This window comes from Malaclemys terrapin, chromosome 2 (genome assembly GCF_027887155.1).
Source record: "Malaclemys terrapin pileata isolate rMalTer1 chromosome 2, rMalTer1.hap1, whole genome shotgun sequence".
Lineage (NCBI taxonomy): Eukaryota > Metazoa > Chordata > Testudines > Emydidae > Malaclemys > Malaclemys terrapin.
This window is the reverse complement of record NC_071506.1, coordinates 216,924,711-216,940,549: the sequence shown is the minus strand read 5'-3', so window position 1 is coordinate 216,940,549 and position 15,839 is coordinate 216,924,711. Positions and strand designations below refer to the sequence as shown.

Below are 15,839 nucleotides of genomic sequence, written 5' to 3'. Positions count from 1 at the left end.
CAGAGCCAATATATTTATACAGAATATGTGTGTGTGTGTGTGTGGGAGGGGGGGAGAGGGGTCTGGAAAAGGTTCATCTGGAGGCCTTTGAAGGCTACTGATAAGATGAGGGAGAAGCCAAGCCTGGCCTGTGAAAACAGCACTTAGAAATCTCTGTGTTAGGTTCTGATAGGGAGAAAAAGGGTGGAGTGGTATTTGTCAACATGTGGTTGAATTCTCAATATGTTTTACACTTCACTTAGATCTCCTTGCCTCATTCTTTCCAGTGAGGTTTTCTGTCTGATTAGGATTTGCCAAGCTGTTAACTTTTGTAACAGGCTTACAAGGCACTGGCTGCCAGTGACATAACATAGCAGCACTGTTAGGTTAGTTGAACTCAGTGCTGTATCACAATAGCATGCATCAGTCCTGCTAGCAAGCTCACTTTTTCTGATTCACATAGTTATGAAAAGGGCAGGGTTAGGAATCAAGCAGACACAGTTTTAACTTTTGCAAGACTTTAAAATGTGTATTAATAAACTATTCATTGAGGCCTCAGTTCCGCCGTTTAGCCCATAGTAAGGGCGTCCATGATGCTGTACTGCCCCAGGAGAACAGCAGGAGCCTGGGTACACAACTGTTCTATGCCCTTTATGGGATGAGGCATATTTCTGCCCCATGCAGCCAGCCAGCTCCATGGAGGTTCGGGCAATGGCCCTGCTTCCTTTCCCCTGTCTAACTCCCTTTGGGATGCTGTGCACGCCAGAGCAGGAGAGAAGGATCAGCTCATGCACTCCCGTGAACACAAGGGCTGGAATTCTGCTGGACCGCTTATACAGAATGTGCCAGGCGCTGAGGTTCCTTAGCCCTATCCCCATGCTCCTCACCTCCGGCTAAGTGCTAGGCAGATCCTGATCCTAAATTAACCTGTAGTAACCTTCAGATGGCCCCAGAGATTAATGTCCCACTCACTTGATGTCTTTTCACATGGCGATTTGCCCTGAGCTGTGAATGGAATAAAGGGAACTCTTTTCTGTGTGGGATGGCAAGGGCTGTGCTGAAGAGTTCAGCCAGAGTCTCAATGGATTGAAAACTCCAGCTGAAATGCAGCGTCTCTGTGCAAGAAACCAAGATGAAATGGCTTCTCCTGAGCTGGGCTGATATTCCTGATCAGCCAATCAGAGGCGTGAGAGTAATACCACATAATTTTTATCATGTGGACTTGCCCAAAGGACTCAAGTAGAAGTTGAAATACACTACAAAGAACAGCTTGAAGTTGTGAGGATTCAGGGAGAGTAAAATCGGTTTGGAAAAGCTTCTACAGATGATTCAGACACAGCACAATTGATACTGTTGCTAGTTCATGGATGCAATAGGAACATAAGAATGGCCATAATGGGTCAGGACAATGGTCCATCTAGCCCAGGGGTGGGCAGACTTTTTGGCCCGAGGGCCACATCTGGGTGGGGAAATTGCATGGAGGGCCTGAACGTAGGGCTGGGGCAGGGGGTTGGGGTGCGGGAGGGTGTGTGGTGTGCAGGAAGGGGCTTAGAGCAAGGTGTTGGGGTGTAGGAGGGGTGCAGTGTTCAGGAAGGGGCTCGGCAGGGGGATGGAGTGCAGGGGTAGTGCGGGGTGCAGCAGGGGGCTCAGGGCTGAGGTTTGGAGTGCGGGCTCCGGCCCAGTGCCACTTACCTTGAGCAGCTCCGGGGTGGCAGGCAGGCACCCTGCCTGCCCTAGCCTCACGCCGCTCCCGGAGGAGGCTGGCACCATGTCCCTGCGGCCCCTGCGGGAGTGGGGGGCAGAGGGCTCTGCGTGCTCCCCTTGCCTGCGGGTACCTCTCCCGAAGCTCCCATTGGCAGTGGTTCTCCATTCCTGGCCAATGGGAGTTGCAGGGGGCGGTGCCTGCAGGCGAGGGCAGTGCCCGGAGCCTCTGCCGCGGTCCCCTCCCACCCCCCCCGGTCCCCAGGGGCCGCAGGGACGTGGTGCTGGCCGCTTCTGGGAGCGGTGCGGGGCTGGCAATCCCGCGGGCCAGATCCAACGCCCTGACGGTCTGGATCCGGCCCACGGGCTGTAGTTTACCCACCCCGATCCAGCCCAATATCCTGTCTTCTACCCATTAGCTAGTGCCAGGTGCTCCAGATGGAATGAACAGAACAGGGCAATTATTACGTGTACGTTCCACCAGCAGAAGTTGCTCCAATAAAAGATATTACCTTTCCTACCTTGTTTCTCTCCTATCCTGGGGCCAACATGGCTACAACAACACTGCTGTTTAAAATGGAAACTTGACAAAATAAACAGACTAAACAGTGACACCTGCTTCCTTTGCAAATGCAAGAACCAAAAATCATCCCCAGAGGACTTAGCATCTATAACCCTCTGACCACTACATACAATTCCAAATAAGCTGAACAGCTCTGCAGAAGGAGCAAACAAAAATTGAGGAACCATCTCCTACACCTTACATACATAAATCATCACATGGTCTTGCACAATAGAAGAAAAAAAAATCAGAAAATCTACCTAGAGCTCATACAGGAAATGCAAAACAATTATAAAAAAAACTCCTGATGATAGCTATCAAACATAGACAAAAAAATGGAACCAACTACAACTTCTTCACAACCGACAGAACACCACCACCTCTGGGAGAAACGAAGACATCATGACCCACCACATGGACACTACACGACACCCCAACATCATCAATCTATCAAGACTACCCCAACTGGAACTGAAGTATGTGTGCTCTCTAAAGCACTGAACTTTTGCCCCGCTACAGAATCTGATCACATACAAATGTGAAAAACTAGAAAAAAATTTCTGCCAACTCCACCTCAAGGAATTCTTTCAGAACAAAGATGACACTACACACAACTACCAAATCCCCACTGGCAGTCATAAGAAAAAAGAATATCCCTCAGTGGCAAAACCACACACTGGGTCATTACATCAATCGCTTCAGGAAAAAAATTGACTATGAAATCCTCAATAAACACCTTCATCACAATATTTTTACCATCTAAAGGACAGCTATACTGTCCCTGAAAGCCAACACGCAAGTAAAGGAGGCACTGTCATAGTCCTTAATCTTGATGACCACATCAACGAGGCCAACAGACAACTCTCTGACACTACCCCCTATAAAGAACTGAAAGAAGATCCCACACCACAATTCACAAAGGAATTTAAAGAGACCATCAAATCCTTTCCCAAACAACTCCAAGAAGAACCCTGCAACTTCATACCTCACAAAACCGACACCAAGCACTTTTACGTTTTTCCCAAGATACACAAACAAGGGGAACCCAGGCAAATCCTTCATATCTGGCCAGGGCACTCTTATTGAAGGAATAGCAGAACACATAGTTACTATCCTTAAACCACTCACCACACAGTGGACTAGCTTCCTCCAAGACACTAATGACTTCCTTCAGTAACTCCACAACTTTAACAATCTCCCCAAAACATCATTCTTGACACCAGAGTGCCTATACACCAATATCCCTTACCATGACATTATCGCTACCTGTCTCGTATACCTACAAGATAATGCACAGTGCTTGGAAATCCACCCAAAACACATCTTCAAACTCATCCGTTTCATCCTTCATGTTTAACAGCAAGCACTTTGTCCAAACTGTGGGAACAGTCCTGGGTACTGGAATGGCTCCCTGGTATATTAGCGTGTTCATGGGCCACCTCAAGGAAGAATTTCTGGAAAAACGCACCACAAAACCAATGATATACCTGAGATACGTTGATGATATTTTCATCCTCTTGACAGAAGATCTAAACTCTCTCATAGGTATTCACCGCAACAACCATCACCCATCCATCAGACTCTCTCTAGAACACTCCCACACCAGCATCCTTCAACTTCCTTGACAATACAATTAACTTAAACAATGGATCCCTACAAATGACTGTATACCAGAAAACCACTGATTACCACACTTAGCTCAACAGATGCAGCAACCACTCCAGACACAGCAAAAAATCTGTTATGCACAGCCAGAACTCCGATACCACAGAATGTGCTCCAAAGAGAAAGTCCAAGATGCACACCTCTATACCTATCTCACTAAACAAGGAGACTCCCCAGAGAAGTAGATCACATCTTGGAAAGGGCCACCCAGATACCCTGGGAGAGTCTCCTTCAATACAGAAAAAACAACAACATTGCACACCCCTAGCTGTCACTTACCACCCCGCACTGGAACCTATACAGGGTATCAAACAATTACAACCCATACTCGATGAGGACTGCATCCTGAAGGAAATCTTTCCTGAACTCCTTCTTCTGGCCTTCAAACAATCCCCCACCTTTACATGCTCATCATCATAAGCAAGCTCCCCACAGACCAGGACACATCAACTCAAAGCAGTACTAGACCCTGCCAGAACAACGGATGCAAAACCCACAGGTGTATCTCCACTGTTACAATGATCAATATCTGCCACAACACACCTTTCAAGATTCATGGGTCCTATACATGCCTATCACAACATGTATCTCATCCAGTGCACTAAATGCCTCCACTAACAACTGTGTGGTTGAAACCAGATAATCACTATACTCTCAAATTAACTCTCACAGAAAAATTATAAAAGACAAAAACACTATATGACCTGTGGGTGAACATTTTGTAAAAAATGATCATTTCATATCTGACTGTTCAGTCCTCCCTGTCAATGGAAATTTGCATAACACCTTCCAAAGGCAAGCTTGGGAACTTAAATTAATAACTCTACTAGACACGAAAAATCATGGACTCAACAGAGACACCGGTTTTATGGCTCATTACAACAATTAGTAACACACCACACTGCCTGCTACCCTTAATTGCCCACTTCAAACCCCTTAGGCATAACAGTTTTTAACCCTCAATTGCTCACTTAATTTCAAGTGACCACCTACAATATGCATTATCCCTTTTGCGTAACAATCTGTCCCAACTTGTATTTAGCTCAGACATTCTCATTTCCTTCCTGAAGAAGAGCTCTGTATAGCCCAAAAGCTTATACCTTCCCTCAACAGAAGTTATCCCCCAATAAAAGATATTACCTCACCTAACTTGTCTCTCTTGTACCCTCAACGGACATAAAAAAATGACTACTCACCTTATTGTGTTATTTCCTCTTCTCTGGACTTATACAGCTTATTTTCACCAGGCATAAAGCATCTGCTAGCTTGGTGAGCAGACTATAAGAATCCTGCTTCACATCATCAGTAAGGTTAAGATTTTGTCAGTTACTTTTAGTAAAAGTCACTGGCAGGTTGCGACTGTGGAAAAATTTCAACCTGCTCTAGTGGTGACTCTTGACAAGTTGATATGCGTGGTAGATCTCTTTGAGTGGGTTTTTCACGGAGATTTCCTTCCCCTGAAGTCCCCTCCTACTTATTTTTCCAGCAGAGAGAATGACTAGAACCTATTAAATGGAATTAGCTGACTCTATGCTTTTGTTGTTGTTGATTGTGAGAACATGGGTTTCACAAACAAAACCTTTCAAAATGAAAAAATGTTCCATCAAAAAATTACCTGTTTTGAAAACAAATTTTCAGAAAACTATTTTAGTGTTTCAGATAATTTTCAAGATCTTTGGACATAAATGAGTGACAAATGTAAGCCTGAGAGAAACTTGTTGACATGATTTGTCTTGTGTCATTTGTCTGCCCTATGGCATATGTGCTTGTAAGCATGTGGACTCACCCCTGCAGCGCCTCCTGCTGGTCGTCCATGGGAATTAGCTCATCCCAGCTCCAGAGCGCCCTCTGCAGGCCGGTGATCCACTACCGCTTGACCCCCGTGTCCCTCCCAGGACCCCGGTGCCCCTTTCTCTGGGTTGCTGCCCCCTGGCAGTACCCCCACACTCTGGGTCTCCCCACCTAGGGGAACCCCCACCCACTAACCCCACCTCGCCTCAGTGTAAGGCTACTGCCAGTCACCATCTAGCCCCACTCCCTGGGGCAGACTGCAGTATATGCTACTTATCACAGGCAAGGTTGGGTTTGGACCTGCTGCCTTTGCCTACCCCTGAGCTGCCCTCTGCAACCCCCAGTACCTGTTGGCCTAATGCTAGGCCGCAGCCTGGGGCTTTCCAGGCTGGAGCTCCCCAGCTCCTCTGCCTTTCCCCAGCCCTGCTCCACTCAGGTACCCTGTCTCTATCTCCCTGCAGCCAGGCTCTTCTCTCTCTACAGGCAGAGGGAGACTGAGTCCTTGCTCCTGGCTCCCAGCCTTGATAGGGCCAGCTGGGCCCTGATTGGGGCATGGCCCAGCTGCGGCTGCTTCCCCAACCAGCCCAGGTCTTTCTTTCACAGCCTGCCAGCCCTCTCCCAGGGTTGGTTCCAACTAGGGTTACCATATTCTGTACCTCCAAATGGAGGACACTCCACGGCCCCCGGCCCCGCCCCCAGCCCCGCCCATACCCCCTCCCCAACCCCGCCCCCTCCCCAAAGTCTCCGCCCCCTCCCCTGCTTCCCGCGAACATTTGATTCGCGGGAAGCCTGAAGCAGGTAAGGAGGGTGTGGGGGGGAGGAGGCGCAGCCCAGGCTGGCCCCCCCGGCGGCTCCAGCCTGGGTCGGCTCGGGCCCTGGGGTGCCGGCCCCGGCCCACCACCCCCGGCCCGCCCAGCACTGCCGGCCCCCGGCGGCCCGGCTCCCCGCCGGCCCGGCCGACCCGGCTCCCCGCCGGCCCGGCCGACCCGGCTCCCCGCGGGCCCGGCCGGCCCGGCTCCCCGCGGGCCCGGCCGACCCGGCTCCCCGCCGGCCCGGCTCCCCGTGGGCCCGGCCGACCCGGCTCCCAGCCCGGACCCCGGCCCGGCACCGCGCCCCCGGCTCCCCGTCCGGCCCCGCGCCCGGCCCTGCACTGCGCCCCTGGTTCCCGGCCCGGCACCATGCCCCCGGCCCCGCACCGCCGGCCCCGGCCGAGCACCACCCAGCCCTCCCGATTTTCCCGGACATGCCCGGCTTTTGGGGATTTCCCCCCGGACGGGGATTTGAGCCCCCAAAAGCCGGACATGTCCGGGAAAATCCGGACGTATGGTAACCCTAGTTCCAACCCTATCAGGACTGGAGTGGGTCACCACCCCGCTACAGTGCTCCATGAGGCCCATTTCCTGCATTGCTCATTTTTCATTTTTGTGGGTTTTTTTCAGGTGAGTTTGTCATTTTTACTACATTATCTAGTATATTTTGTATTAGCATATTAGTATATTTAGTTTATTATCTACTTTGGTTAGTTTAGTCACCTGGTGAGATTTCTTCAATACTGAAACATCTTTTCAAAATGTCAATGTTTCAAATTTTTGTAAATTTTGCAGAAATTAAAAAATATATATATCAGTCTGTTTAGAAAATGAGTAGAACAAAAAGATTTCAACTTTCAGATTTCCACAGAACTGCGATTGATTTACTATAAATTAGTAACAAAAGCTATGCTATTGAGGTAATATGCCAAAAATTATAAGACCACATTCGAGTTAATTATCTGTCAGTAGTTATAGTAATTTCTAAAGAGGGAAAGATGCAATCAACCTTTTCTGTCATTGACTTAGAACCAAAATTAACTAAAAATATATTAGCTGCCATTTAAAAGTAAGAATCTGAGTGATGCCCCCTTCATTACTTATATTAAATAGAGGGGGCATCTCAGATACCAAACTGTGGTAACTTTTGATGAATTTTTATTCTTTACCGCAGGCCAATATATGTTCTCAATGCCTTTTCCCATTCACTGTAGTGCTCCCACTTCAGTTCACTGGGGTTTTTCTTTGGCATTCTTTGTTCAGCAAGTATAAATCAGAAGAATGTCACTACTCATTAAACTGATTTTTATCACCTTTAACAAGCCAATGGACACCACAACTATTCCACCACATCTTGACTATCTCTTATATGGATCGTTTGTTTTTGTTTTTTTGCCCATTTGCAGCTAAAAAATGTTTTCATTGTTCCCTAGCAAGAGATACAGTATATAGCACTACTCTTCTCTGTGAACTAATTAAGAAAGAAGTGCATGTCATAAATACATGTGTAAATCTGTTGAAGTCAGTGGAGCTATGCCAATTTACACCAGCTGAGAATCTGGCCCATTGCCTTTATATTAGGTTTTCCACCATCACAATCTTCTAGAAATTTGTTTCTTGTGTTCAGTCAACGATGAATTCTAAGCTAAATCTGTGTGAAATTCTCCCTTGTGCAGAGGACCACCACAATGTCTATACACCACTTAACTACCTCTTAAACTTTCAAAATACTTGTTAGGTCAGGATAGCCCTTGTTATGTTCTTATGCACAGGGCTGAATTTCACAATCATTTGCTGAATACTGTGGCATTTGTTTTAGCAATGCTGCTATGTGTATCCAGTCCCCAGGAATCTGATCTGTCAACAGAGAACTTCTAAATATACTAGGTCTCACTAATTTCTGCCCTCATTTCCTTTAACGGATGGGTTTGTATGTTATCTGGACCTGGTACTTTGTCTATTTTAAATGTCCAGTCTTTCCACAGCTATGTCTATTGTTTTGTACACATTATCTTCCTCCTCCCCAATCGTACCAGGAAATGTAATCCCTTTCTTAGGCAGGTCTCCATCCTCTTCCTCCTTAGAAAAGTCAGAAACAAAACAATTATTCAAACAGCCTCTTGGTTTCTCTACTATTATTTTTAGTGGATCATTGTGCACTTGTACCTTCAACCAACTGTGAGCATATTAAGCATGAAGAGTGCTTATCTTTAGCAGAAATATTCTCTGTAGTTTAATGTTCAATATTTCTACTTGCTTTTCTATTCCTTTTTATCTTGCTTCTGCTTACATTTTATAGATCTCCCAATCCACATTCTCACCAGATTATATAATACTGTATGTCAGAGCCATTCATGACTCCATAGCTAAGGTTGCATCAGCATTTCCATTAAAATTATCTATTTGGGGAGATTTATAATCTAGCTGTAAAAATCTCTTTATAGGTAAAACTTGAAACACCAGTTCTCAATCCATTTAAAAAAATAATTATTTGCCAATAGCTTTTAGTGGAAGACATTTAGTAATTGCAGTGTTCTGGATCCCCCAAACAGCAAGCAGGGAGAAGCCCATTCAGTATGTAGCTAATTTCATATGTACTATCTTTTCTTTTTGGGTCCTTCAAAATTGCAGGTCACCTCGTCCGTGTCCATGCGCTATGCTGGTGATGTCACAAGCACTACTGAATCCTGCTGGAGTCTACAGCTCGCCTGTTGGGCCTCAAGGAGATTTTTTGTCTATTTTTACATTTACCATGTAGATTAGTATTACAATTTTTTTAAAAAAGTATTATCCCTCTCTGTTTCAAAGGCCAATAATGTATTATCCCTCTCAGTGATTGAGGCCAAGAATTTAACAGGACTCAAAAAAGGACTGGGAAATTGATGTGGCTATCAAGAAGATCCAGTTATCATAGTTAATGACAAAATTTGTGTAAAGGATATTGAGCCAATCTCTATTAGAGATCAGTAGGAGGCCTGTTATGGGGAGCACATTATCCCACTTCTAGGTTTTTACAGCTTCCTCTGAAGCACCAGAGACAAGATACTGGGCTAGGTGGACTTTTGATCCGACCCACCGTCTCTATTCCTAAAGCCGCAGGCAGCAGGAGAATAAAGTGCAACTACCCAATTTTTAAAATGTAAATTATGCACAGATATTATTGTTTTGGATATCTTTATATGTATGTAATTGTGTTAATAGTAATATCCTTTAGGTTATAAATTTTATGAGCATTTTATGGTGGTGAACCTGAAACCAGACCCACTTTCCCCCTTTTACTATTGCTAGTAATGTATCTGGAACATAATCCTGGAGCTGATCTTGCATGTTATGTGGAAATACACATTAAAGCCACTGAGAGTTCTGGACTACAGCAACCAAGAATCACCACTGTGACTGCTTTTTTATTGTACTTCACATCTATCAAAGCTGTCTCTCCTATGCCAGTCAAAATATTTGTACTGTGATATTCTGTCTGTAGGTTCAATATTGTTCTAGTCCGATTCCTGCTATGTGTTTCATATCCTTTCAATAGTATCTTGATATTTTAAATATTCAGCCATTCCCCTGGTTCAGCCTTCTTTTCCCTAATTCGTTAACATCATTCTTACTCTTCAAGCCTGTGAAAACATCCTACAATATTAACAAGTAACTACAGTAAACTACAGTGGGATTTGGGTAGCCAGATTTTAAACCCCATGTCATTAAACTTAAAAAAAAAAGAAAAGAAAAGAAAAGGCAGGTAATATTTCATATTAGCATCTATTCTGAATAAAGAGGTAAAAATCAAAGCCTCTGTATGTGAGTGATGGCAGTGATTTAACTGCCAGTGATTCTCCCAGCAACTGACACAAAGGAATCTCTGAGTATCAGAGTTGAGGCGGCAAGCTCAGTGTCAGCACTTGCCTAGGGAGTAGAAGAAACCTCACTTTGTCTCTGCTTTTACTGCTTAAACACACACATCAGTCACTAGTAACCATTTACTCTGCTGTCAAAACTGTTTCAAGAGAGAGTTACATGTGATTAATAGTAAAATGCATGTAAAAAGGTAGGCTTCTACCAACATGCTTTCTCTTAAAGATTTTTTGTGTGTGTGTGCATTTGTTCTTTTTCTGTCCTTCACATAAGGCTGTAACAGTCTGCCAATAATATGTTGGTGCTAGTAAAAGCTTTTTTATTTAGACAGCACACAGCATTCAACCTAATTCTGGACAAGTCTCTGTGAAGCACATTATGGCATCCTCAGACTCTTGTTCTTTACAAAAAGTGACCAGCACAAACATGTGTGCAGAACATGATTCATGGTGCTTCATTCTGAATTGTCCAGTGGGTAATTGCTGTACAAAAACCAGAGAAACAGATGTAGACCCTAAACCTTAGCTGTAAATTTTTGTTTTATGGTTATGGGTTTCAAATGTGCTATGTAACACTGACAAATATATAGTACTGCTGAAAGAAATGGATTTCCAACTTGAACTTTTTATTTCATTTGTGGATAAGAATATGTTTATTGTTAAGTTTCTTGCCACCACAGATTGAGAAAAAACAGATCAAGGTGATGGCATGAAATCAAATTTTTTGTTGTTGTATGATCTAATGGGAAAATTTTGGAGAGTTCTTTTCCACTTGACGCTTTCAAGAACTGGATAAGAGTTTAAAATGTGTGTCAATAATTCAAGCTTTGTTACATTTGAATTAACCAATTTATTAATTATGCCTTCAATGTATATTCAAAATGGTTGTAGTTAGTGCTGTCTAATATACACTATATGAATATTATTTTTTGCAAAAATTCTCCCAAGTTATCAGGGTACATTTTCTTTGTATTATGTTTTTTAAAAGAGCCTGAATTGTACAATTTACAGAGGAACAAAACTTTGGAAGAGATTAATAAACTAATTAAATTCTAGAACTGAGAAGAAATACTATAGAGGTGAAATGTTAGATTATTTGAGGAATTCGTTAATTACACATGGTTCAGTAATAACTGTAATCATTAGCACAACTATCATTCATAATAAAACACGATGAACTACCTGGCCCATTTAGATATAGTATGAAAAAGCCATCTTATTCCATTCATATGCAATTAAGCATGAATTACTGGCAGTTATTTTCAGAAGTTGCCCATGACTTATCTGCAATTAAAAGCACCCCAAATAGGTTTTATATTAAATATAATTTTATTAGAACAGTTAAAAAATAAACATAACCATGTTTGGTCAATATGATTTTGTTCATTGTAATTCATCAGGGTACCTTCTTGGTCTAAACGTTCACCATATCCAGAACTCTGGGCTGTAGAGAGCCCCCTTTCTTCCTAACATGAAAACTGGCAAAAGATGTTTTGTTCTGTGTCAAGTATCAGGGGGTAGCCGTGTTAGTCTGTATCTACAAAAACAACAAGGAGTCTGGTGGCACCTTAAAGACTAACAGATTTATTTGGGCATAAGCTTTCGTGAGTAAAAACCTCACTTCTTCGGATGCTATTCACTCTATGCATCCGAAGAAGTGAGGTTTTTACTCACGAAAGCTTATGCCCAAATAAATCTGTTAGTCTTTAAGGTGCCACCAGACTCCTTGTTGTTTTTGTTCTGTGTGTATCTTTCCAGTCATCTTAATGATGACACACTAGATGTTCCTAAATTCTCATCATGAGAAAACAGGTTTTATATGGCTATAAAATAGTGTCTTTTAATGAAGTTTTGTTATCCACCACAAATGAATAAACAAACAAAACAAAAAGCAATAGCCACATGATAAAATCAGATTTTAGTAAAATGTCACCACGTCTTTTTTTCTTGTTAATAGTGAGAACTCTGCTTGCTGTGCTGAAAATTGTTGTAATGTGCTTGCATAAGTCTGCATTGTACATACTTTTCACATTACAGTGTAAGTGTCACTGAGCCACTTCTTAAGCTGGAGCAATTTCAGCATGGGGTAAGTTTCCCCTGACAGACTCTAAAAGCCCTTGGATGCCAGTGTTGCATTCCAGCCCTATAATTCTTCTATCAGGATAGGCGATGAAGTGAGACTATGTCTACTGTAGGGACAGCTAAATCTCTTTTGTCTGAGAGGGGAAGAAATTAAGAAAAGCTTTTGTTTGTGTGCCTTCAAAGGGATTTTGCTTCTAGATTACAACAGGGCTTTTCGTTCAGTGGTTTGTTTTCAGTATAGACCTATCAGTTTCAAGGGACAATGCTGTTTTGTTTAACTTCTTGAATCTTTACAGAAAGTTTTGTTAACACAATCTACAGGTATTGTCACAGAGCTTTTAATGCATCAAAGGACTTTCTGCAGAGAAAGAACATCACATCCATTAAGCAAGTTAGTCAGGTCCCCAAGTGAATCTCTCCTTAGTATTTCTTGTCTTTTCTTGTGTGCATTTCCCACCCACAATGTTCCCAGGTTCATCAGATGTTATGGGTGAAGTTTTCAAAAGGTGTCCACTAATTCTGTGTTTTTCTGGTTTTGGTTGCCCAGTCTGACACACCTCGGGTCTGATTTTCAGAAATGCTGAGTATCTGCAATATTGACCTGAAGGGGGAGATATTGAAAGGCATGAAAGGAAATTAAGTGCCCAACTTCTATTGAAACTTGATGAAAGTTGGGCTCTTCTCTTCCCTTTGTGCCTTAGAAAATCTAACCCAAAGCCAATATAAGATGCAAGTTCTCAACACCTATGATCCAAGGTGTCTCAGATCAAGCTCCTGAAATAAGAGGCCACTTTTGAAAGTTTTTCTCTTTTTTTTATTTTTTTTTAAGGGGGAAAACAGTGTCTCAGAACTTGATATTACATTTTCCTTTTCATTATTAAAATACCTATAGCAATCCATCCAGGTAAAGAGCTGACAGGATTCAGATCCATACGCAAGATTGTATAGGAAGGAGACTATTTATACAAAAATACCGAATTTTGTGTACTGCTTTTGTGAGATGCAGATGAGAGTTGAGAGAGAGCAGCACTGAACCACCAGTGAGACAGCTGAGCTTGGTGCTTTTTTTACTCACTCCTAGCTTTCAGCTGTCTTACTGACCAAACTCTGTAGGTCAGAACCCTTCCCCCAGAGTCCAAGACCTCTTTGCCTTGTCTCTTCAGGTGCAATGAATGCAATGGGCAGGGAGAGAGAGAGAGAGGTATCTTGGGGTGTTCGGCGCTCCTTTTTTAATAACTTCAGTCCTCTTCTTGAAAAATATTTCCAGCTGAGAACCAGGAGCTAAAGAGTCTATGTGGAAGGATGTTCCCTGCTGGTTTTTATTCACCTGTTTGAACTTCCTGTGTCCATAGGTGCTGGAACGGGGGGTGCTGCCGCACTCCTTGGCTTGAAGTGGCTTCCATTATATACTGAGTTTACAGTTTGGTTAAATGGCTCTCAGCACCCCCACTATACAAATTGTTCCAGCACCACACCTGTGTCTTCCCTTACTCTGTTTACTGCTTAAATGCCAATCAAGCAGATCACACATTCCTTTGTTGAGGATGGACCTGTTTGTCAACTTCTGTTTGGGCAGGGCTGTGGGGTTTGGAATGTGTGTTAACACCACCATACAGTGGAATCTTATAACCAAGTATAATGTTGCCACACATATTTTACCAGGACAATACTGACCAGCAAATTTTGAGTTTTCAAATGATACCTTACAAGGCATACTTTGTACAAAGATCACTGCAATAGTTAGTAGGGTGTGAACACGGGGGTCACAGTCTGATTCTGGGTTCTGCTTGGCTGCTTGCAGAACCGGGTCCCCTTACATAGAAACTTCTCTGCGCTGGTGCTGAGCAAATGCTGAGAGCCAAATGCTATCACTTTGGCTCTCTGCACTTCTTTCAGCAGCCTGAGTAGTCTTCAGGATTCAGGCTGTAATGATTCATTTGCTGTGTTTAATTACATTTACATGGATGTCTGGAGGGGGTGGAAGTGGGGTGGATATTGAAGCACCTAATGCTCTCCTAGTTATGGGCCTATCAACATTCTCAAGTAAGTGGATGCTGGCATGGAGAGTTTTAGCTCCAGACTGTCAGGGATACTGTGTTACAAATACCAGCCAAAACATTAACACAGATTTGCACAGGGAGGAGTGTAGTCTGTGATGATCTTTAGTAGCTGTCTCCCCAAGATGAAAAACTAGTGTCTGTAGCCATGTCCCTGTAAAGTGGCAAATTGTGTCTGTGTGTTGCTGATTCTTTCTACAGAGGAGGTAGGGACCGTGCAGGGAATTTAAGAAATAGACTGGCACTTAAAATAATCCACACACCTAGAATAAGATGATATGTATACAAGATTTGTTGTTGTGCAGACAGGACCCAGAAGCAGCCTTTTTGCAATTTAATCTTTCTCTTTATTATTTTTATTTTATTATTTAAAGATAAGAAAGTATAAAAGCAATGGCTAATAGTTGCTTGCTTCTCTGCCTGTCTGCTTTTGCAGGGCTGCTGGGAGTTTTTAAGCAGTGTGAGAATCCTGGGAGCTGGTGATGTCAGACTGGTTTGGGTCATTTGAAGGTTAGCAGCCTGGGAAGGGTTCATGGAAAGTTCACTCGCATATATTAGGCAATTCAATCTTTCATTCTGTGTGACACAAATAGTAGGAAGTGAGCTGTTCAGAGGCAGAAGGATCTATTCACTGGTGAGGGGGATCCAGAGTTACTACCAAAGGTCTTTTATTACTGGGACTTTGATGATGTGTGTGATGTGAAAAAGATCATATCTTCAGCAACAACCTATGAGGCAGGACTGATTCTAAAGGATTTTTGAAATGATTTGATTGAAACTAAAACTTGGAATGTTGCTTGTTTCCCCCTATCTTGCTGGATTGGCTGAGCAGCCTGGAAAATGGTAAATGATCATTTGGATCAATTACAGGCTTTTAGCTGTGTTGTCTGTCATAATTCATGATTCTGGTCTGGGAAAAAGACGAACAGCCTACGTGCCAAAAAAGGGGCAGAGTTTGATGGAGTTGGGTGTACTTTTATATGCCATTTTCCTCCACACCTAGAGGCAAGCACTTTTGCAGACGTTCTGCAGAGGGGGAATCATGTTTGACTGTATGGATGTTCTAGCAGTGAGCCCTGGTCAAATTCTGGATTTCTACACTGCAAGTCCGTCTTCTTGCATGCTCCAGGAGAAGGCTCTGAAAGCATGCTTCAGTGGATTGGCACAAACAGACTGGCAACACCGGCACAGTGCTCAATGTAGGTCCCATTATTTTTTCCAGATTTCAAAAAAATTATTTGCATGCAGTTAAAAAAAAAAAACCCAACTACTTTTAATTTGTGATAGGGATTATAGGGACTTTTTCTTATGCAAAATGTGGTTGTGTAAGTATTTTCTT

The 15,839-nt window shown here is 43.3% G+C and overlaps 1 protein-coding gene across 2 annotated transcripts in view; it reads left to right on the top strand.

The window, feature by feature from the left end:
* Nucleotides 1-15,839, top strand: part of RARB (retinoic acid receptor beta) — a 313,832-nt gene that overhangs the window by 145,030 nt on the left and 152,963 nt on the right. Inside the window, exon 1 of one of the 2 annotated variants that reach the window (XM_054019948.1) lies at nt 15,188-15,699. The exons of the other annotated variant lie outside the window; for it this stretch is intronic. Within the exon in view, the coding sequence (XP_053875923.1) occupies nt 15,543-15,699 (157 nt within the window). The 5' untranslated portion in view covers nt 15,188-15,542. Of the gene's footprint in view, nt 1-15,187; nt 15,700-15,839 lie in introns of those variants that run through there. 2 annotated transcript variants of the gene reach the window in all.